Consider the following 24741-nt stretch of genomic DNA (forward strand, 5'->3'; position numbering starts at 1 on the left):
GGCCTGCATATCAATCATTTTATTCAAAATGTTAATTTTCATTTAAAATAGGGATGCACGATAATATCGCTTGTTACTTATTGGCAATTATCGACCAATTTGATGTCAAACAGATAATAAAGAAATCTGCCGATAATTATCGTCAATTATCAACCACTTTGATGTCACACATATAAACCAGATAATAAAGAAATCTGCCAATAATTATTAACAATTATCAACCAATTTGATGTCATACAGATAAATCAGATAATAAAGAAACCAGCCGGGCATTTTTGTGACGTCATAATGTGCGCGACCTCGTGTTAACAGAAAATGCATCATGGCGACATGGTAGAAGCCAGTGTGGGCTTTCTTTACTGTGTCTCCCCAAAATGTTTCCCTCACAGTTTTTTGTTGCATTTTTAAAACATGACTTTTGGCAAACTCAAAATGAGTTACCGTTTGTCTTTGAAGCAGAAATATCAATAAAATTCAGCTTCATGGTGCTTTTCACAATGTTTCGATGTATTTGTACATGTTAGACTTACAGTAGGACTTGAAAGTATATTCGTATTCAAGCTAATTTTGCAAACAATTATCGACATACTTTTATCGGTTATCGACATCAGCACTTTTTAAATTATTGGTTTATCGGTATTGGTCGAAAATGGCATTATCGTGCATGCCTAATTTAAAAACCATCTGGCATAGCTAGTCTTTTGATAATGTTGTAAAAAATGTCTTGAACCATAGCATTTTTAAACACAGATTGTCTTCCTATGATAAAATATCTATTGTATGAAGTGTTTATGATTCAACAGAAAGGTTTTGATGTTAGCGTTGGTCTCAAAAGGCTTTGATGAGGTCAGCGCAGCCACTTGACAGATACTGTACACTTATTTAGAGCCGCCAGTGTGATAATGGCCCCTAAAGGCCAGTGAGCAGCAGCCTCTTTGGTATTGTGACCTTGACCATAGTGAGCAAAGCAAGCAGGCAGTTCCAGACTGTTTAACCAACCATAATAGCCTCACAATGTCATCTTGGCTCTCACTGTCACTGTCTAAGACTTTGGCACATGTGACTGATGAAAGCGCTGAGCTAGCAACAATTACTCCAACCTGCCTGTTGCCTTTGCTGATCTTACTCAACATTTAATTTTCATGGCTTTGTTTTTCCAAGTCATTTGCCTGTGGCCATAGTCAGACCCTCTGGAGGTTAATTCAAGTTGTTTGGCCTGGTTTTGATCTGCACATTGGCCCTTAATTACTTATTATTACTTATTAATACTTAAACGATTGAATATTTTTTAGAATCGATTATTCCAAAACCCTAAACTGAAGCAGTTATGTGAACCAGGATGAGGTCAAACATTAAATTAAAAAACGACATATTTATGAATGCATTTGAATTTGTTTACTCTATTTTGAACCCTAGATTGCTGAGTTATGAGGTCTACACAATGATAGGTCTCAAAATAACATTGTTGTTTGTGAAATTTATTTCACTACATAGGGAAGTAGACTCGTTTACATGATAAAGCTAAATTTGAATGAAAAGAAGCAGAGAGAATAAATTAGATCCTTTCTGCCTCTTTTAAAAGGAAATATTTACTTTTCACCTTTAAGTAACTTGAAACTTCCATTATAATTTCTACACATTTAGTAAGTTTATATTATGATACGCACCGTTACTTTGGAGAGATTCAATTTATACCATGTGAATTTTAGGCTCAGTCTCTTCAAAAATATGAAAAAAAATTACATATGAATCCGATCTTGCATGTATATACATTGAACATGTAAATTTGTGTAAAATTTAAAACATTTTTGATAAAAAAATCAAATATACTTGCACTGTACATATGATTACGCATAGTTATATACAGTATGTATGGCCACAAAAAAATTGACAAAGGACTGCCTCGCTCACACAGCCTCTTTAGTATCCTTACACTATTAGGGTAATAGCTATATCTTAACCTTGCCAGCAAGATGAATTATGGCGGTATTTATGAGTTCACAAACTCCAGAGAATACATCTTGTGCCGCTCCCGTTGATACGTTTGCAGCCGATCTTTTTTTCGATTGGACCAATTAGGCGTTGTTTAGGCAGGACAGAACTAATAAGCGCTGAAGGCGGGGGAAAAACAAACCTAACAGAAGAATGGATACTGCAATTAATTATGTTCTCGCAGAATTATTCACCGTTTCCTTGTTTAATTTGAACAGTGAGAGGAGTTTCGTGCATTTTTATCTGGTAAAGATAAAGATGAGACGGAAGACGAGATTTTCATCCATTTCCTTGATTGGTGAAAGCAAAATGTGCAAAGAGGCTGCATCGTCCAATCAGCTCAAAGTATTGTACAGCAAGCCCCGCCTTTCCCGAATGAGTCCGCCTAGTGAAGTACCAGATTGATAATGTGAAGAACTCCCTCGAGTGAATCACAATTATCAATCTGGCTGGCGAGGTTAGCTATTTTTCCCTTTATGGTATACTGTAAGTTGGGCTGCAAGGAAAGATGCTTTTGCAGTTGTGCGTGCATGCATACATGCGTCAGTCACATAAATCAACATTTCAATTTGATTTATTATTATTATTATCATTACAGTGTATCCCTTCTAAACACCTGGGTATAGATATAGGGTCCTTGTAAGTGTGATATCTGCTAGTGTGTGCGTGTGTGTATTGGGATATAGCCACAAAGGGTTTGGCCTACTAGCCCAGATGCTGCGGTATGCACCAGCCACGTGTCATTTTGGCTGGAAAGAAACGGTGTTGAGCTTGTTACTTCCTCTCTGGGACACTTTAAATGATTGATTGTGTCCATGGATTCATGCACATTCCCTTGTCATTGTCTTTATTGTTCCATACTTTTTATTAAAGCCTCCGGTTTTGCCATGTTTCCACTAAGCGGTAAATTTGACCTTTCAGTTTTTACATTGTCTTCAGAATATGATATGCTGACCCACCGAAGGACTGTAGTAAATTTGTGCAGCATACTGAACTAAACCAAACTCTGCTTTGTTCAAACATGTTATCGAAACGATGCCTCAATGCATTTTGAGTGTGTGACTTTTTCCATTCATGTTTGTGAACATTGATTACCATTTTATGCACGCGCTGCTCACGGTGCTAAATCCCCACGACTCCATTGTTGCTCTGCAACCTGTCGTGATAGTGTTGGACCCCCAGCATCTGAATCTCATTATGCTGCACTCGTCAATGATCTTTGACGGATCATCCTTAGGGGACTTGGAGTGAGTCTCACCGCAGAACACTATAGTGGCTTTGCTAATGAGTAAGTGAATGTTATTAATCACTCTAGCTCACACTACAGTGTGATAGATGATACTCACAGATTGCAGCCTCAGCCAATTCCAGTGGAGGTACACATTAATGTGCCACATGAAAGGAATAAAGTCACAACATCCATCCATCCATTTTCTTAACCGCTTGTCCTCACAAGGGTCGCGGGGTGCGCTGGAGTCTATCCCAGTTGGCTTTGGGCAGTTGAGGAGAATAAAATGGTTGCATTGATGGAAGATGCAAATCATCCTCTCTGAAGGTTAACTGCTAATATTATTTTCACTTTTCTGTCACTTTTTGTATTGCTTTATCAATTATGAGATATATAGACATCTATATTATGCCTGAGGTGTGCTGTAGGTGTGACGTAGGAGTTCAAAGTGGAGGTGGGACTACATCAGGGATAAGCTCTGAGCCCCTTCCTGTTCGCTATGGTAATGGACAGGATGACAGACGAGGTTAGACAGGAATCTCAAGGACTATGATGTTTGCAGATGACATTGTGATCTGTAGTGAGAGCAGGGAACAGGTGGAGGAGAAGCTAGAGGCATGGAGGTTTGCCCCGGAAAGGAGGGGAATGAAGGTTAGCCATAGCAAGACGGAGTATCTGTGTGTGAATGGGAGGGACCCAAGTGGAAGAGAGAGGTTACAGGGAGAAGAGACCAAGAAGGTGGAGGAGTTTAAGTATTTAGGGTCAACAGTCCAGAGCAATGGAGAATGTGGAAAAAATGTGAAGAAGCGTGTGCAGGCAGGCAGGCTGGAACGGGTGGAGAAAAGTGTCAGGTGTGATGTGTGATAGAAGATTTTCAGCTAGAATAAAAGGAAAGGTTTATATAACTGGGGTGAGACCAGCAATGTTGTTTGGTCTGGAGACATTGCCACTGAGGAAAAGACAGGAGGCAGAGCTGGAGGTGGCAGAGATGAAGATGCAGAGGTTCTCTGTGGGAGTGACCAGGATGGATAGAATCAGGAATGAGTACATCAGAGGGACAGCATATTTTAGAGGCTTTAAAGATAAAGTCAGAGAGGCCAGACTGAGATGGTTTGGACATGTCCACAGGAGAGATAGTGAGTATATTGGCAGAAAGATGCTGAGTTTCCAAATGCCAGGCAGAAGGTCTCGAGGAAGACTAAAGAGGAGGTTTATGGATGTAGTTAAAGAGGACATGGAGGTAGTTGGTGCGAGAGCAGAGGGTGCAGAGGACAGGCTTAGAGGCAACTGATTTGCTGTGGCGACCCATCCATCCATCCATTTTCTTAACCGCTTTACCTCACAAGGGTCGCCGTGGGCGCTGGAGCCTATCCCAGCTGGCTTCGGGCAGTAGGCGGGGTACACCCTGAACTGGTTGCCAGCCAATCGCAGGGCACAGAGACGAACAACCATCCACACTCACAATCACACCTATGGACAATTTGGAGTGTTCAATTAACCTGCCATGCATGTCTTTGGAATGTGGGAGGAAACCGGAGTACCCGGAGGAAACGCTGTGGCGACCCCTGAAGGGAAAAGCCGAAAGGAAAAGAAGAAAATCTTGCTTTGCATGTTTTCCATTCTTCCACTTCCACACAGTTTCTTATCTGACCCTGTGCTTCCACATGTTTCATTTGCACGGCCTGTCTTTCAATGTATTTCTTTAGAAGACCAACTTCATACCTAGGATTTTTTCCCTATCGCCTTCAAAGCAACCACATGATCTTGCTTTGGTTTCACTCTTGAGTGGACAATGTGCCAGTTCCGTGAAACCACTGGCCTGACATGGGCTGCTCATTTCTAATAGGAGAAATTGTGAAAAAATACAGCAGGATGCATTTGTGAGCTTTGTTGTTTGTCTTTTCTTTATTAACGTTATCAAGTTGAAGTATCTTGCTGGTACTGTTGTTGATAGCATTATGTTCTTTGTACAGATGTTTAATTGTGTGAAAATATGCTCTAGAACTTGGTCAGACAGAAGTGTATTCTGTAGCTGTGGAGCAAGCTCAAGAATGTTCTGTGTATTTAACCTTCAAATTGACCTTCTGCTGTCCATTGCTTGTTAAATTAGCCGATTTGAACTTCTACGCCTTCGGGCTGTTCGAGACATCGCAGTGCATCACTATAGTAGCCTATCCTGTCCCTCCTTTTGCCTCTCCAAACATGTTATGCACGTGTTAAATGCATGCACAAACCCACGTCAATAGCTGGATGGATGCATTGCACACTGCCCCTAAATGCACTTAACTCCTCCTCCTAAACAAAGCATCACCACTGTTTGTGCCACTTTTCTCCTCTTTACATGTCAACTTGTAGCAAACCATAGGGAGTCTCCTGATATAAACACATATAACACTTACATTATATGGAGAAAGAGATGTATTGGAATATAGCGCAAAATATCATACACCAATGCGTTTTGCTGCCATAATTTATTTCGAGAGTTTAATTGGTAAAAAATAAAATTTATAAGTGGGTTTAACCCACCCACCAAGAAGACTTGACCTCTGACCCAGATTCAGTTCACCCTGCTCTCAAGTGAATTCCATCAGTTCTCGCCCCTCCATTGCGTCTGACACATTTATCATTCAAAGAAGCATCTGCGAACTCCAGAGATCCAAGTCCTTGTTTGTGGGCGTATCGGAGTACTTATCTTTGCTAACATGATCAATCAGGATCAATTTATGGCCTCCATACTCGTGTGTTTTTTTCAAATTAAATCTGACTACAATTCCACTTGGCAGATCATAGACAGCCCCAACCCAAGTTGCTTCGAGGGGAGATTAGTATTAGCATGCTGAATGATTCCCATATTTCTTCCCCAAGCTCTCCTCCATTTGTTAGCCCTGGTCCCACGAGCATGCACCATCCCCAGTGGGATTTTGTTTTCATTAAATAGGGATTATTGAAAGTTATCTGTGGCTAAATGTGGCATAATGTAACATTTACACTGACTTTTACATGCTCTTACAGTTTTACACGCTAATCCATTTTAATAACGGCAGACTTATTTTGCTGAGTTCAAATGAGCTAATTAGCTTTGTGATTTCTAGTATAGGTTATGAGCCGAGGCTACAGGACACTTTTTTTATTAAGACTAATGATTTCAGATTACAGTAAATGTTTCACTTCTTAGTTGAAATTAAGAACAAATTTATGACGTTTGCAAAATATGTCTGTCTGGACCAGCATGAGGTTTTGTCACAAGGTGATAAAAATAAATTTTATTCGGAATTTGTCACTTTTGTGTTTGGCTCGTGATTCGATGCGTCTTTGCATAATTTTGTAATTGGTCTTTAATCAAGGGTATCAACATTTGGCTTGATCTGAAAGGCTTGAGCACCTGCTCTGTATGAATATGCATCATCACAGTGGTGCTCTTTGCCTTCTTTCTCTCTTTTCATACATCCTACTCCCACCAAGTGTGTTGTTCGCTAACCTTTGAGCAGACAAAAGCTTTGAGAGCAGCCCAGACGCCTCCGCATCGTCTATTGTATGGCGAACAATGTTGTTTTGCTCTGATGAGTCCTGCTGGACCTGATGTTGTCATGTCAGGCAGCAGGCTGATGGATGCCTATTGCACAGCTGCTCACTTAGCGTGGTTAGGGTATGACTTTGAAAAGGTGTTCAGAAAAGGTGTTCATTGAAGCTCCGGGTTACCCTCAGACTAGGTTAAAAAAATGGCATGTTTTCACCATCATGTACAATTCATCTTGCCATGATTTGTAAAGTCTAATGTTTCTTAGTGACATATACCAATGATCTAACCTCTAATAAATTAAAGAAGAATCCGACAAAGAAATGAAAAGCCTTTCAAATGATTTATTCTTACACTTTCCGCTTTATTTTTGTTTTTATTCCTCCCATTTAATTATGTTGACCAATCAACAAGTAGCTGTGTGTATGGGTCCACCCTGCACTAAGCAAACCATTCTGTACTTGGTACAGACCAGCTATTTTGACAATGCAAAAACAATAAACTGTGATATAATGAGCTGAACTGTATGAACTGTACATTTAACCAGACGACTCTTGCAAGAGTCTTGATTGCTGCTGTAGCAAACAGTCTGGCACTGCAAAAAAAAACAAAAAAACCATCACCCACCGCTGCTCCTGTGCTCTGCTCTGCTGTGGCCATCTAAATCGGCCCAACTCAATTATGCGACCACAGTTATGTGAACCATAGACAAATGGAGGCATGCGTGGATTTTTAAACCACTGGCGGTCTTGAGTACGTCTCCACCAGGGTACAGTTTAGTCACAACATTTCAAAAGCATCTCCTGAATTCCACTTTCAGGCAATGTTTAGAGACCTTTTCTTGGACAATTTGCTGTTTTGGCCCCAAGAAACAAGCAGCTTTAATCGCATTGCAGACTTTTTCCTGTCAGTGTGGAATAACCACACACAGACTCCGTCTCCCCAGAAGCTGGCCACCTTGGCCTCCTACTGGGGTTATTGTGCGATTTTGGATCAGACAAGGGCTCCAGTCATCGCACCCTCCCCAGTGTCTGCCTGTAAGGCAACGCTGCAGCCACTACACGCCTGCTTGTCTCGCCCAGTCGTCTCAGACGGCTATGGAAAATTGCCTTGACTGCAGCAAGTCATGCATCCTCCTCCAGTTCCAGCCAACGGAAAAGCGGGGCTTCTATACCATATAGGAAAAACAACTGGCAGGAGTGGAGGCTCTTAATTGATGGAAGCTATAAAACATTCTTCCTTCTTTTTCTAAGAAAGTGCTTCTGTCGAGAAGTTTTCCCTCCCTGTACTCCTGCTTTCTTTGCCTGTGCTCTGTTACCCAGGGTTACCCCAGGAGGACTGTGAGTTGCCTCTGCCTCGGAGCAGGGAGGGAGTTTTTTACTCTCCACGTGTCTTCTAGTGTGCATGTGTGGTTGTGTGTGAGTCAAATGCAGCGTGTGTCTGTTGCTTTAAGCCTCAACAAGCCTTCATGGGGAGAATCCACTTTAAGGTGACAGAACAGCAGCGAGATTTCGTCTTTGCAATCTCTTCAAAGAGCTTTTAGATTAAAGGCCGGTGCAGCAGAGGTAAGACATCTTATGGGCTCTTATTTTTATCTCCCTCTCGCTTTTGTTTGTCCTGGATTAAGAGGTGGTAGGGGTGGTCCAGTTGCCTTTGTGGATCCTCTTGTTGATTATGAACAGGTGTTTGCATGTACAAATTAAATCCAAACAAAATCATCAGAACACCACCTGTGCTTTTTTAGTTTACATCCCAATTGTGTTTTTGTGCAGATGCGAGGCCTTCATTGAGTTTTCTTTCAAGTGAAGATAGTAAATATCCTTTCACAATTTTGATTATTGATTGTACTGCTACTTATGTCAAGGGTGTTATGCCAGATTTATACATATAAGATGTTGAACAAGTACTTTGATGGACTTTTGGTTGATCCGTCTGTGTCCACCGCACAGTAATGTAGGCTTTTTAATGAGTGATTCATACAATGGCAGTTGTCACCACGATGGAGTTCAAATTACAAGAACCATGCTGGGGGAAGCCTGCTCATTGGCGCCTTGTTTCTTTTTCACATCTAGTTGTTTTAATGGAAAAAAAAAAGTTTGATTTCAATCTGCATCCGAAAGCTGAAAGTATGCTGCTGCTTTATGAGCTCACTTGAGAGAAAGTTCTAAGAGGCGTGTCCCGCAGGCTGCGATTTGACAGGAAGAAAGCTGTGCAACTGTGTAAACAGTCGCTAGTAATAACAAATAACCTCATCATTTCAGGTTTGCAGCATCTTTAACGGACTTAACTGGTCATTGTTTCCCCTATGTGAATCCTTTAGTCATTCAGATTGTCTTTGCACCATTCATAAATGACTTCACAATCTATATTTTCTAGTCCAGTAAGGTATTATAAGTTTCTATTTTTTTCATAGCACAGCAGTATTGTTCATTTTGAAAACTGCATGATGATGAATGCTTTGTGACGCTCTGGGTGGGGGGAATGCCTTATTTGCCAAACTGATGTGTCACTAGCTTGCTGCTCTACTCTTCTTCAAGGTTAGATTCAATGACAAAAACAAACAGAACTGAGTGTGTGTTGCTTTTCCACTTGCACAGTGGCTTAGTTTGAGGAAAATTCATTTCCTAAACCAATTGTTTGCACCATGTTGAGGTGTGGCTCATTCCTCACTATGATCCCGGACTCCAGCCCCAACACACAGTGCCAGACTAAACACGAAGCTTACGTGGGAGTTATTCAAGGACAGCGGGAGAAGAATGCCAGGTCACGGGGTGTCTCGAGGAGCGTCGGGGTCCCTTGGCCCCTGAGCAGATGGCCTGTTGGAAATCCATTGAGAAGAGCAGGGGGGTGACGGCAAAGAAGGAAGGTGGGAGGGTTTAGACTCAACATCATGGTGCAGCTAAAAGGCAGACTTGTCTTGTATTCCCCAAAAGTCGCACAATAGTCCAGTTCAAGTCACAGCAGAAGGCGAACGTGTGTGCCTTTAGGTTTGGCACACCTTAAAGCCTTTCACTCAGCTCTGTTCTTTCTGAATAAACGCTGCAAGGAAAGTGTCAGTGGAAAAGAAAGAAGTCCGTTGTTGGCAGCTGCTTTCAGTGCCTTTACTCGCTAAGATCACTTTGTTGCAATTTAGTTGTCATTAAAAGAATGGATGGATGGATAGTGTTGTTAAACATCACTTGTCTAGATTAACTATTCAAGTATTATTTGACTGGACATGGTTGCTAACGCAAGAGTACACACACAAAGAGAACAATGTGGTAAACATCATCAAACACAGGACGCCCCTTTCAGTTCTACATGTCATGCAACCACACTGCATATTGCAAGTGTTGCACTGAAGCGAATGTTCAATTAATTGGAACATGTTAAACCACACTTACGATCGGCGCTACGTTCATGTGTGTACTGGCCAAGGCACCAAAACGGGGTACTGAACTTTTAAAACGCAAACAATTCCATGAAAATCCTAGAGAATCAGAATGTTTTTCCCGGTTCCAATTGATTCTCGAGGCTCTGTATTCTTACTGCTTTTGTAGTGTGAGGTGTAAATCAAGATGAGCAACCCACTCCACACCAAGGTGTCTAATAATCTGTCCACACAAAATGAAGATTCTCCCTGTTGTGTCTTCAAAAGTAACTTGGGCTGACCTTTAAGGGACATTGTGTAAAATGTAAATAAAACCTTTTCTACCTATATTCAATTGAATATACTCCAAAAATAAGATAATGTTCAATCTGGAATACTCCAAAGATGGACAGGTTAATTGGAAACAGATGAGTGTCATGATTGGGTATAAAAGGAGCATCCCGAAAGGCTCAGTTGTTCACAAGCAAAGATGGGCAACGGTCACCTGTTTGAAGAACCACATGAGCATAGAGTCCAACATTGTAATACGTTTGTCAATGTACAATTGCAAGGAATTTATAATAATACTATATAATCAAAATATTTCAGAGAATCTGGAGAAATTGCTGCATGTACGCAGCAAGTCAGACAACAAACATTGTATGCCAATTACCTTCGATCTCTCAGGAAACATTGCATGGGCTCAGGAACACTTCAGAGAACTATTGTTCGTTAACAGAGTTTGCTACGTCAACAAATGCAGGTTAAAACCCTACCAGGCAAAGTGAAAGCCATATCAGCAACACTCAGAAACGCTGCCGGCCTGAGCTCATCTGAGATGGACTTAACCAATTCCTACGAAATTGTCATAAAATCAGTTTTTTTGTAGCCTAATCCGAATAGAATAAGTTCATTAGTAGGTTTACATTCTTTGATGGGATTCCATCCTGCTGTATTCCAATTTAGTGCTTCTTTTCCGTGAGCGTTGTAAAATGTATGCATAGCCATCTTCTTGTGTTAGACAATGAGCTTCATTTGCTTTGTACTGATAATGAAATTTCTAATGTCCCCTTATAATTTTCGCAGATTTATGTATTAAAGCATTATTTTAGAGTACTTAATATACTCCGCCACACTATTCAATCTCACCTCATGGTCAAGGGCTATTTAAGCAGAAGCAGATAAAACTCTTAATGCTGCACGGCACTTGATCCCGAAGGTTAAAGCTTTTGGCAGTGGACTGCTTGCCTGGTACCCCTAAACATGCTGTACGGTGCTGTGAATGCTCAGCAGAGTTAGCACTAATGAAAACACTTCTAGAAGCATTAGCTACATCATCATGTATCCATTTGTATTAGACGTACAGGAGTACCAAAGTTGCCCCAATCCTACTTAAAGAGCGCTTCTGGGCCATTTCTGGTTTTGGTTCTTCCTCTTGAGCAAATTTGGCGGTGTCAAGGAAAAAAAAGAATCAAGCCAGGATTCCAAGGTTTAAAAATAAACATATGGGTAAACTGCAGCCAGCATTCAAAAACATTTCCAACGCTGAGCAAAGATGACGTCATTTTGCAATTGGGGGGTGGAAACATGTTTCCAGTGTTTAAGTTTGATTGGCTGATTCAGAAGCAGCTGGGTGGAGAGAACTTTCAACTTTCTGTGATTCAGCACACACACACATTGTGGCGTTATGTTACTCTACTGACATTTCAACAACTTGGTTCAAGTGGATCTATTGGGATTTTCATGTGAGTTCTCGTTCACCCTGTGTAAGATGTACATTTTTTTAATTAGAAAGAAACTTTCTTAGCTCTGCAACTTTGGTGATTTCACTTTTTGCAAACCCGCCAGTAACAAGCTTGCCCCCCTTCAGACAGATACTGCAAAACTTTCACCAAAAGAAAGACACTCTCAGATTCTAGAGGAACCGTATTTCCATTTTAATAACTTTGTTCAACATCGATAGAAATACATTTCCAATATCCTCTGCTGAATGTTGAATGTGGTTAGCGCTTTCATTATTTGACACAAATGTTTTTATATAAATTAGATTACAGTGCTGAGCAGTGATATTGAATACGATGTATTTTTCTGTTTCAGATGATCAAGGCTACATAGCAAATAGTTGACTTTGAGACATGAGGTGGAGGGATCTCACACAAAGGAGCACCGATTTCAGACTCTGAGGCAGGTGAGTCTGAGGGCATCATGTTGGGTGGGTTTGTAAAAGCATGTGTACTTTTCTTCTGTGCCTTTCATTTCTACCAGTTAAAAGCACAACGTGGAAAGTATGTAAAGCAGGGGTCACCAACACAGTGCCCGCAAGGATCACAAGAGTAGCCACTTCTAAAGTATAAAACAAGAAATGTAAATGGGTAATAATTGTAATTCCCTGCTATATGATTATGACGTTATGGGAACATTGCTTTTGTTTTCCTATTTGTGAAACGTTCAACATGTTAGGCAAATATTTTATCTTCAGGGAGATCTTTGATCTTAAGATTTGCTTTGTATAACAACAAACAGGTCAAGTCTTTGTTGAAACTATTATGGAATCATAAAGCAAAGCTACCTGACAGCGGCTGTACCAGTAAGTAATAATATGTTTATTGCATTAGACCAACAATAATGTTTGGTCGCCGTGCATTGTCACTAATGTAGTTTTTTGGAGTCGTCTGGAAGATCTCTCTCTGATTGTGTTGGACTCCCTCGCACACAGCAACCATGGCAGTCTTAAGCACGTTCATGTCACTTTTCTCTAAAATGATGTCATAAAATGAACACCCACAGAAAGTGAAGAGCGGCTTAATGGCTCAGTGGTCACCGTGGAGATCAGACCAATGGAATGTATTGTACCTGCTTTAATTTTAGTCTGGAAACAGATGATTAGTCTTAACTAGGGGTGTGACTTGCCTAGTACCTGGCGATTCGATTCGTGTCACGAGTCGATTCGATTCGATACCGATTAATCCCGACACAAATCTATAAATTGATTATTGCGATTTTAACTCAAATTTAGAAAATACTCATCAGTAAACTTGTACATTTTTTTATCTTTATGAAAATATATTTATCTGAAAATTCAGATTGCAGTCTGTTTCATGTTTGAACAGCACTGAAATAAAATATTAAGGCTTAATGTTCCATTAATATAACATTCTTCCATGCTTAATGTGTAAATCCTAACCCTAAGAAAGACGTTTTGTTGAATATTCCCATAAAAAATTGATGTTTAAAAATCGATTCGGCCGCTGTAATATCGCGATATATAGCCGAATCAATTTTTTTCTAACACCCCTAGTCTTAACTAATTTGCAAGGGGGAATGTTGTTGTGAATGTCCTTGTTATTCTTTTTCTAATCAGTTCATTGTGCGGACCAAATGAGCTGGATTTATGTCTAATAGAGTCGACAACGTTTTTTTTTTATCATTCACATAATCTCAGTGCCTTGTTTTCCAGGTGGGCAGCAATGGGAAATTCTGAGAGCCAGTACAGCATCCAGGGCCTTAAAGCCACCAGCTTTGGTTTCTCAGGGACCCAGAAGCCATACTCGCTAAAGCTCGGCTCAGCTACAGACGACCCTCTGTCACCTCACGAGTGGTGGAAAAGTGCACCAGTGAGCTCTGGATATAAGGCCAAATGTGTCAGCAGAGGTTGTCTCTCCCCTCCAAAGAGTCGACAGCCTTACTCTTCTCGTCACAACGACTACGTCTCCAGAGGAATGAGGGCTAGTCCTAATGAACACCACTGGCATCGATCGACTGTATGTGGTATACGCAAGCGGCATGTGTCTGATGACTATGAAGATAATCCATATGGTGCAGAGCTCAATGGCCATACTTTAAATGACCAGAGAGACAAACAGCAGGTTTTAGAGAAGCAAAGTAGTCCAAGAGTAGTGATCAAGAAGGACGGCAGCCTGAGAGTGGAATTCACAAACACCTCAGGCAGTGATTTCCTCCTGGATGAGGTCTCTGGTCCTGTACAGCTCCTCAAGTTCTCTGCTAATTTGGAATCTCCCTCCACCGCTAGTTTGCCTGGTTCCGGCAGCAGCGAAGCCGAAGGCCTCCACACTGGTCCTCCACCGGCCTCTACCTCCTCCACTGCCAGGACCAGTAAAGGAAGCTCCCTGAGCTCAGATGGTTCCTGGTATGATTCTCCTTGGGGGGCCAGCACAGAACTTTGTGAGCAGGACCAATCTTGTTCTTCGAACAGGACACAAGTGCACTCCCCTATCCACCAACATGACTCTTTCACAGAGCAGTCTTCCCCTGTGTCCATTGCCGGCCTCTATAAAGATTCCACAATGGCTGCTACTTTCCCCACAGCCAAGGACATATCCTCCCATTTCGAGGTGGCTCCTCTTGGCCAACAGCAACAACATAGAGCCTCCCTTGCTTCAGTCTTGGATGTCCCCTTGGAAGAGGAATGCCTTGAGGCCCGCCAGTATTCATCATACACCCTGCCCTGTCGAAGGGCCAAAGCTCACACCATGAGCGAGGGTCTGGATCAGTACCCCAACCATGAACGGCATCGGGAGCGGGCTGGATCAGAGTTTGGCTTCCACAAAAAAGCTTCCATAAAAAAACACATTCGACGTTTCAGTGACTGGACTGGCAGCCTCAGTCGTAAGAAGAGGAAGACCCAGGTATTTGCGGCTTGAATTTTCTTATTAGTTTTTTTTGTTCCTCCCTATTTGTGTCCTAATGATCATTGGGGTGATTGCTTATCAAACAGATGGTCCATGAATAACAGGTCTGCAGTCTTGTGTTTGGCAGTGGTAGCAGCTAGTTTGTCCTATCCCTCTGGAATTAGCATCACATTGTGACTGGGCACAAGATTGACATTGTAAAACAGCCAGCAGTGTGTCTGTTTCTCATTGTATTTTGTTGTGAGGCTAAGAAACTAATAAATACATTTCTCATAAAAATGAAGGATAGACGCTTGACTGTGAAGATCTCTGGCTTAGTTCACATGTAATTTGAGTGAATTTGAGTCGTTAGTCATTGATGCAAATGCATACATTTGGACACACATTTTGTCTGTATTTGTAATGTATTTATGCAAAACATTCCATTTGACACCAATTGTTTACCCATTTACTTAATTTGGCCTTGTCTTGTAAAGGCTGCAACATGCTTTTTGGAAAGTACCAAGAGAATAGCTGTACGCCTTTGAGAGGCTCTACTGGGGTGAAACTTAATCCTAGCTCAAGATTTAGCCTCATCCCTCTAACGTTAATGAATGACTTATGGTTGTTCTGCCTGTTATGTGGTGCAGATTCTTTGGTCTTCTTCAGAAAGAAAGTCCGCTAATAGGGATTGGTGTTCAGTCGTTTAGGTCTGAGAGTAAACTGAAGCAAAAAAGAACTGTGATTGTATTTAGCTGACCTTTTCTGCTAAAATATAGACGTGTTAAAATTCTATAATGTAGATTGGTAAAATACTGTATAGTTTTTAATTTTTATATTGGATAGTGGATATTTTGTCGTGAACTTTTTTGTTTGTCTCTGTCTGTACTGTAGTGACAAATAAGCAACTTTCTCTCCATATTAATGATGTGCCTTTCTAATTCTATTGCCATGTGGTTGTACTTAACACTTAATGGGCGTTGGCTTTCACTCAATGATTTACTTCACCCTCGTTTTACTATCAAGTTTTTATCTTTCCTTCAGAAATCCTATTTGCCTTTAAATTAGATTTGAGTACAGGTACAAAAAAAAAGCTGAGACAGATTTAGAATATTCATGGATTCCAAAGCTCCATGCATCTCTAGCGTTTGGTTCCCTTCCAGCTTATCGTCCACCAGAGTTCTGCTGTTAGTTTAAAGGTCACATTGCGACCAAAGAACCTGCTTCAAATGAGAAACAGATGTGATACTGACTTTTGGCTGTGTGCCGTATCTGTAATGAAGGGAACAAAGTACTTGTCTTACCTTACCAATGTAGTGTGCAAATATGCCACCAAATCTGCTCTCTGACTTTTCTGCTGTAAGGTTAGGGAAGAAGAATAAGTGGCATCTAGTGGAATCAAAGTATCATGTTGCCATTTTTTTTCTTCATTAAAAACCGGATGACACCCAAGAACCAATAAAGGCAGAGAATAAGTATGGAGGCACATATTGTGTGTGTCTGCACATTAAGAGATGCTCAGCTCACTCCAAATTGGTTGCCTGTGTGCCACAATCGATGTAGCAATCTATTCAAGTACAGGTAGGCTTCATTAGATTTGGAGAGTGCAATTCCATCAAGTGTTCATTTGCAGAATTGTGGGAAGCCACTCCAGGCCGTAAATGATGTGAAATTGTCTGAGCCTGGAGGGTTCTAACCTCCCCAGGTGCCGTCACAGGAAATTTGCCCCACTTTCGCTGCCTACCGAAAGATCAAGTCACTGTATTGCAGACTTTGAAGTTTCTTTGAGTGATTTTAGTGCATGTTTTCAAAAGTTCCTCTTCAACTTTGCAGTGCCTCCTGGCTAATGAAAAGTGCACAGTTTGAGTTGTGTTCCATTTGACACTGACAAGGCTTGACATACATACAGAAATGTGTAATACTTGGGGCTAACATGGTGGTGTTTTTAGTAAAATTGTAATTAAGGATTAGGAAAAATAAACTTGTTTCTCTAATGGCATCGTATTAAAAGAAACCATCAGCAGTGTAGCGGCCATTGTCTCATACTGTGTACCTTTTTTATCGTCTAGTTTATGCACCTCACATTGTTTGTCCTTTTCAGGAGACTAGGCACAAGGACATGAGCGATGTCTTTGACAGCGGTGTTGACGGCATGACTGCAGACACCAGCTCTCCGTCTCAAGCATCCAGCCTCTTGTGGTTCCCAGGAGCCCCAAGGACCCAATCATCAGGGGCTATTCACCAATCAACCAATGACGCGCTCCGCCAGAACATTTACGAGAACTTCATGAGGGAGCTGGAGACGGGTAGTGGACAGGGAGGAAGCGAGAGAAGAGAGCCTTCCACGGGCGAAGATGACGGGGAAAGCAGCAGTGAGTCAGCTGAAGGCTCTTTGGAGCAGCTGGACCTGCTGTTTGAAAAGGAGCAAGGGGTGGTCAGACGGGCGGGGTGGCTTTCCTTCAAACCTTTAGTGACGCTGCAGAAGGACAAGAAGCTGGAGCTGGTGACACGTCGCAAGTGGAAACAGTTCTGGGTTACCTTGAAAGGTGAGCTTAATTTAACATATTGCTGATTTATCTGAAATTTGTAATTTTTAGTTTTGATTGTTCAGATTTCATTAGTATGTGTAAATATAAATCATACTTTTTGGACAAATGGGATGCAGCTATTCATCAACAAATGAGCAGGTTACACAGAAATTGAAATGTTCTTAGCATCAAGATATTTAAAAAATAAATTAATATGCTTCCAAATTTGTGCAAGACCCTTTTCTGTTTCGGTGTGATTCCGATCAAGGCCCATAGAGATACTGTGTGCATGTACAATTTCAACCTGACCCAAAATCCAATCAATCACCTTCAAAATGAACGAGCGTGCTCTCGTCCAACACCACTGAACTCACAAATCTTTTCAATTGGACATTGTAAAAATCTTGTTTTTGTCCATTGTCAGTTCTTTTATAATGGCTATCTGTCCTAAAACTTCATAAATTATAATTACATCTTAGGCATTGACCAATTTTATATCTCTGATGTTATTTGTTGGCTGTTGTTTGATGAGTGCAATATAACACCTAAGTACCAGAATGATATGCATCTTCATCACAAATGTTTCATCTTCCTTAGGATGTACATTGCTATTCTATGAGACATACAGTAAAGGGTCACCAGAGCAAGAGCTCTCACCTCGCTACTCTCTCCTGGCCGAGGACAGCATCGTCCAGGCAGTTCCAGAACACCCTAAAAAGGAGAATGTCTTCTGTCTCAGCAACTCATACGGAGATATCTATCTCTTTCAGGTAAAGTCTGTCATCTACTGTTTTGTATGACGAGTGATGTCAGTCTGATGCAAAAGTTATGCGCACAATATGCCCAAACATGGCAGGTGAGAGGTCTAAGAGCACATGTGCCAGTTGTGCTTACTGACCTACATATCAGTGTTACCAGACTCACTACTTAACATAAAAAATTTGCCAGCCTGCGTTAGGGTGTTCAGACCAGGTTTGCATCTAATAAGGTGAGGATCTTACATGCCCACAGAGACAAACAGCAAAGAAATCACCTATTAGACATGAAGACAGCAATGGCTTTATCCTTTCATTTTTCACCAGGCCTGAAAATGGAGGTTTGATGGAGGTGTTCATTACCACGGCTTTTTTATTAAGTGAATCAAGTGTGCATGTATTGATCCAGCCAAGCGCGACTTGTCATCGGATGTTCTTGTGACAGATGACAGAATAACAGAAGAGTAATTCTGTGAGATGTATCAAGATAAATCCTTTAACAGGAACGTTTGCCCTCATCAATTCATTAACTTAATCTTATTCTTATCTCTCTCCCCCTACAGGCCAGCAACCAGACCGACCTAGAGAACTGGGTGACAGCCATCCACTCGGCCAGCGCCTCGCTGCTGGCCAAGCGCCAGGGAAAGGAGGATACAGTGCGTCTGCTGCGGAGCCAGGTCCGTGGCCTGTTACAGAAGATTGACATGGATGGGAAAATGAAGAAGATGGCTGAGCTCCAGCTGACTGTCGTCAGTGACCCCAAAAACCGCAAGGCTATTGAAAACCAGGTGATCTGATGGGCTGATGATGTTAATTGATAGTGTGGTATTGGTAGAATTGGGAAGAAATCATGCTCAAAGCACTGAATAAACTGGAAGGCCTCAAGTGAATTTTACAACTCATCCCTTGGGTTAGATTTCCTGCAAGCTAACATTTATTCAGTTTTGGTACTATGTAGGTGGCTTTTTTCCCCCAACCACATGCTGTGCTGTGCTTTATTATACGGATTATTATGGCTTCAACTACAGTCTTGTGCTTCTATTTTCGTGGGATAAATGGCCTAAATGCATCAATACCCAAATGATTCACGAGCGGCCCAGGGGGAACATCTTTCTCCCCAAGCATCAGATCGGAATTCCAGATGTTTTCTGGTAGTGGGTTCTTCACATTTGTTGCTATGCTACTCTGACTTGACGATCCCAAGCCTACTGAAGTGTTTGCAGTGTGGCCCAAATTATAAATGACAAACCAAACAAGTGTTTGACAGAAATGATTAGAATGATCTTGATATTGGTTCTACAAGTGGCTGGAGCTTGGATGATTATTACCGTTATTTTGATATTGGTGGCAGATTCATCAGCACCCCATGTGGCCTATGAATGACAGAATCATTATCGTGTATGTCCACCCATTAAGTCACATTTTTGCTTATTGTTTCATTTTAATGTAAACATAAAACAATGTTCTATGACAATTACTCTTGTTCGTGTACTTCAAAAGAAAATACACATAATGCGCTGACATGACTTTGAGTATATCTTTATGGTATTTTGTAATTTGCAGATGTAAGATGTCATGCGTTGGTGTGCTCGTATGTTTCCAATTAGACCGTGTGGCACCTCAGAGTAGATTCAGAGACAGATGCGGTTTTGAGTCAATGATAGGGTCAGAGGTGTATGTCATTTGATGTTGGTGCCCAGAGGCTGATGATAGATTGAACATTCTGTTGGTGTTATCCAGAACTAATGGGGCACAACTTTGATGTAGCCGTCCACCTCCAACCATGTCTACAGAAGGCAGTGCCAACAGACTGCTTTTGAAGTTTGCCTTTGGCCCTTCTGATCACACTGAAATGAACAGTTCTCTTGGATTATGGCTTCTATGCAGGTTAGAGTTGAAGGTCAAAAGGTAAAACAGGGTTTCTCTTTTGTTGCGTGCTTGTTTTATCACTAACGCTTTAAGTGGCTGACCACACGGGACCTCTGCAAATGTTTTAGTGTGTAATTTGTTGTTTTGAAACTTTATTGCGTTATTGTCTTTAAATGATGTTCTATTGTCTTGATTTGTTTCAGTTGTGGTTGTTTGAATACAATTGAGGAAAGTTTGCAACCCAAATCTGCACGTTGATTTTTGAATTATCAAACCCAATTGTATGCACAGCACTATTTATAGCTATAAAATGGCCAAAAGTAGAGAAAGGGCAAATACTCTTTAGTTCACTGTAGCTATCAGTATTCCATTGTTGTTTGAGCTTTAATAATGTTTTCTTCTACATCAGTCTGCTATCTGTAAATGATTACACTCGTACATATGAATTCTGTGCTGAATGCAAGGTCATTTTATAAGCCCCTTTTCAACAAGTGCTGTAAATATCAAACCTGATAGGAATCCTGTAAACAATGTCACAAATCTGAGGCTTGCTACTGGCCATCTGGATAGCTATTATGTACATGGATTTTGTACATTGCCCTTTTCTACATTATACTTCAGTTCATGATTTTTGCAGAGATTCTAGTTGAAAAGTCACAGGATCATAAAAAAAACCATGCACGTCCCACTTGGCTACTTCCCTAATCCTAAAGAAGGCCATGAGAGTGAATGTGCCCTATTGGGACAATGCCAAGGGATCCATTATTGTAAATGAACTCGCAGTGCAGGCGAGACCTATTAAAAGTGAGTTGGTGTAGAGGGTTGTTTTGCCGAAGTGTTCTCGTTAATATGAGTCTCAAGCCAACAAAACGAGCACTTTACTGCACTTATATGGGGCAAAGAGGAATGGGGGAGGCAACTGTAAATAGTGAGGGTTAAAGGCCAGCCTGTGCAGTATCACCAATCCTCAAGACGTAGCATTAAAATGGGCATTTATTGCACATGTCCATGCTGTTTGCTTGGTATCAAGCCTCCAATGTATGCCGAGCCTCCAACAACATCTGCAAGCTATTGCAACTTGATGGAAGCACTTTTCTGACCCTTACTCTGCCTCTATCCCTCTTCCCTCTTTTACCTTCTGTCCTCTTTTGTTCACAAACTGAACCCTGAGCCTCACGTTCTACACAAAATTAAAACTTTTCCCCACTTTCATCCTTTAGATCCAGCAGTGGGAGCAAAATCTGGAGAGGTTCAACCTAGATCTTTTCAGGATGCGCTGTTACCTGGCCAGTCTTCAGGGCGGGGAGCTACCAAACCCAAAGAGCCTGTTAGCAATTGCTAGCCGGCCTGCCAAAACCACCCTGGGCCGTCTCGGGATCTTCTCTGTCTCATCCTTTCACGCACTGGTGAGAAAGCAAAGGCTGGGGAATGGCGGGGGCTATAGTGAATGACTAATGTTTAGACCCTTTTAACATTCCTTTGATCGACCTCATGTCCAGCAGCAACCTTGAACATTATTTTATCATTGAAAACTTCTTGCAAATGCGCTGATGTTTTGGAAACCTAAATCTAATTAAGATGATGTGATTAGAGGAACTTTTAGTTGAGCTGCATGATTATGGTCCTCATATTGGTCTTTTGCTCAGATTTGTTCCAGAGATGAGGCGACGCTGCGCAGGCGCTCATTGTCACGGACTTTCCAAAAGCACAAGCGAGGCCTTTTTTCTTCCCTCAAAGGGCTTGACACCTTGACGAAGAAGAGCAAAAGAGTCTCGGCCTCACAGGTATGGCTAAGCAAAATATTGTCACTGAATGCAAAGATGCCGAGTTAATACATTCATTGTTGTAAGACAGCTATTGCCTGCTATTGGACCATAGAGCAGTGCTTCTTAACTCATTCAAACCCAAAAGCAGCAGAGTATAAGAGATCAGCCAGGACCATGTTGCAACAAGCTCTTTTTGCCAGTGTTTTCAACAGGAATGTGAATAATGATGAAACTTAGCTATATTCTAATGCTAATTGGAAACAGATACAATATACTTTTCTTTTTCCTGATGAAAGAAGAGACTCTAATCTTTCTTTTGGTAGGTTCCATGTTTCTATAGCAATAGAACACAATAACCTGTGGGACAAAATCCAGTAAAATAGCCTGGAGCGAAGAGGGTTGCATCAGTTAAAATGGCTGGGAGTGAATGAGTTAATTATTCTTTGTTAACCCCTGCAAGAAGCACACTGTTCAGCTCTTACAATTTACATAACACATTTCAGTCCTAAGAGGTTCAGCAACAAAACTTTGTTGAAAAGTCCACCCTCAAACTCATAAAATTTCAGCAATGCATTACGTGTTCATTATTCATCATAGCGTTTTGAGTGTGAGAAAGAGCAGAAAGTGCCACATTGAATGTGCAAGAGCACTTAAAATATTCATTATCATCAAAATATGTGTTTTAAACATGATCAAGCACCCTAAAGTTTCCGTGACATCTATAATGCAGGTAGATTTAAAAAATACTGTATTAACTCTTTGACTGCCAGACGTTTTCAGAAAAGGGATGCCGCCAGTGCCAGCCGATTTAAGCATTTTGACTGATCTTTCAAGGTCCACAGAAAATGTTGTGTTTGGACTATGGAAACACACATACTACCAAATTAAAGAACTCTCATCTTTCATCAGAAAAAAAAAGTTTGTTTCTACCTTATTCCGTTTTTCAGTAATCAACAATAGAAAATGGTTAGTTTGTTAGCTCTGTTTTGAAACAAAAAACGGAGGAAACAAGCTTTTTGTGAAACGATGTTATTTCATGCACTCTAGTGAATTGTACACTTCTTTTTGTCCATGAATGATGCCACAAACACCTAAATAGTGCTTTACTTCTGTAAAACCCTACCACCAACAATGGAAAAAGTGTTTTTAGATTGCAAAATACGTTTATTTCCATTCAACAGTGTAACAATTTGACAAAACAAATTCGCAAAGTATTTACAAATGTGTGCAACTGTGGTACTATTTACAATTATGTGGATGTTTCAAATAGTTTTTCTTTTTGTAACACTCCCCTGTGTGCAAGGAGATGGAGCAGGATTTGCACAACAGATTCGTTTCACTGCAATTGCCCCTTTCGCGTGCAGACGTTACACTTTCTTGACGCCCTTTTTTTCCGGGGAATAGCAACTAGCAGACTGTACCCACTCCTCCGATGAATATGCATTGGACTCGGGGCACTCTTCATCGTCCGATTCAACGTCCGCCTGAGTAGAAGTGCTCGGTTGTGCTCCGCGTTTTCCGGTGTTAGCATCGCTAGCCGGTGAGGCTTTATGACGTGGTCATAGCCGCCGCGTCAATGCTTCCAACTTCGGCGTCAACGCTTCCAACTTCGGCGTCAACCTCAGAGCCACCATCATCATCATCGTCGTCATCACTGTGCTCTTTAGCATTGGTCGATGAGCTGCTTGCAACCGGTCGCCATTGTTCGCTTCCTCAGCCATCTAGCTCCGCCTCACGTCTTCTACTGCCGCGTCAACGCTTCCCACCTCGGAGTCACCATCGATGATGATCATCGTCGTCATCAATGTGCTCTTAAGCACAGGACGATGCTTTTCGTCTTTGTAAAAAATGCTCAAGCGTGAGCTGCTTGCAACCGGTCGCCATTTTCGCTTCCCATCCCCAGCCATTGTCCCCTCTAGCCCCGCCTCATGTCTTCTACTGACGCCTACCCAATTTTGTCAAAAGAGAGTCATCGCTGCCATCTAGGGGCCAAAAATAGTCATTAGGCTAACTGGATCTGCTTGAAACTTTCACCACAGCTGGCCAAGGCTTTCCTCCACCCGTTTCCCCAAAAAAAAATAAAAAATTGGAGAACGTCTTTTAACTCTTTGACTGCCAGACGTTTTCAGAAAAGGGATGCCGTGGGTGCCAGCCGATTTAAGCATTTTGACTGATCTTTCAAGGTCCACAGAAAATTATGTGTTTGGACTATGGAAACACACATACTACCAAATGAAAGATTGGACTCTCATCTTTCATCAGAAAAAATAAGTTTGTTTCTACCTTATTCCGTTTTTCAGTAATCAACAATAGAAAATGGTTAGTTTCACCTCTGTTTTAAAACAAACGTATTTTAACATCTTTGGCACTCCTCCATAGGATTTTACTAAACGTTATTTAACGTTTTTGGCAGTCAAAGAGTTAACGTCCTTGGCGGCCCTCCGTAGGTTTTTACTAAACGTCATTTAACGTCCTTGGCAGTAAAAGAGTTAATGCTGTTTCCCAGTGATCAAATTCACTGCAGCCGTTGCGTCTTAAATCAGGCTTCCTCCCTCCTGGTCCTCGAGGGCCGGAGTTCTACAGGTTTTAGATGTTTCCGTCCTCCAACACACCTAATTCGAAAGATCAGGATCAGGCTTCTGCAGAGCTTGCTGATGGGCTGATTATATGAATCAGCTGTGTTGGAGGACGGCAACATCTAAGATCTGTGCAACTCTGGCCCTTGAGGACCAGGAGTGAAGAAGCCTGTTGGAAATTGAAACTTAAAAAAAAAAAGTAGTTCTGTTTTTAGCCAGGCAGTTTTTTTTCAGGCATTTGCTTGTTAGAGAAAAGAAGGTGACACTAACACGAGAATTAAATTCAAGATATTACATAAATATTTGTGTTCATGCTTTGTGCTCAGGGTCAGACAGCAGCGACTCAACCTGAAAATGATGCCAAATAATCTCCCTTAAAGCACAGAGTAATGAAAGTCTGGTCTACATCAGGAGGCGTTTAGTGCAGTATAGAACCAAACAGATATTTACAATGCGACCGTGTAAATTTATTAAGCCCCTTCCCACAACGTAAAAGTGCATATATGTGCATGTGTGTGCATTGTCCATTAAAG

General features: G+C 41.3%; 1 protein-coding gene across 6 annotated transcripts in view; it reads left to right on the top strand.

Annotated features, from left to right (window-relative positions):
• Positions 1 to 24741, top strand: part of tiam2a (TIAM Rac1 associated GEF 2a) — a 97303-nt gene that overhangs the window by 38580 nt on the left and 33982 nt on the right. For 5 of the 6 annotated variants that reach the window (XM_077549544.1, XM_077549466.1, XM_077549716.1 and 2 more), the window contains exons 2-8: positions 12184 to 12274; positions 13544 to 14732; positions 16816 to 17260; positions 17840 to 18012; positions 18561 to 18785; positions 21087 to 21272; positions 21513 to 21650. In XM_077549544.1, coding sequence (XP_077405670.1) covers positions 13554 to 14732; positions 16816 to 17260; positions 17840 to 18012; positions 18561 to 18785; positions 21087 to 21272; positions 21513 to 21650 — 2346 coding nt within the window. In that variant the 5' untranslated portion in view covers positions 12184 to 12274; positions 13544 to 13553. Of the gene's footprint in view, positions 1 to 11756; positions 11832 to 12183; positions 12275 to 13543; positions 14733 to 16815; positions 17261 to 17839; positions 18013 to 18560; positions 18786 to 21086; positions 21273 to 21512; positions 21651 to 24741 lie in introns of those variants that run through there. The other variant, XM_077549377.1, reaches the window with a different exon arrangement.

This window comes from Vanacampus margaritifer, chromosome 1 (assembly GCF_051991255.1).
Source record: "Vanacampus margaritifer isolate UIUO_Vmar chromosome 1, RoL_Vmar_1.0, whole genome shotgun sequence".
Classification (NCBI taxonomy): Eukaryota; Metazoa; Chordata; class Actinopteri; order Syngnathiformes; family Syngnathidae; genus Vanacampus; species Vanacampus margaritifer.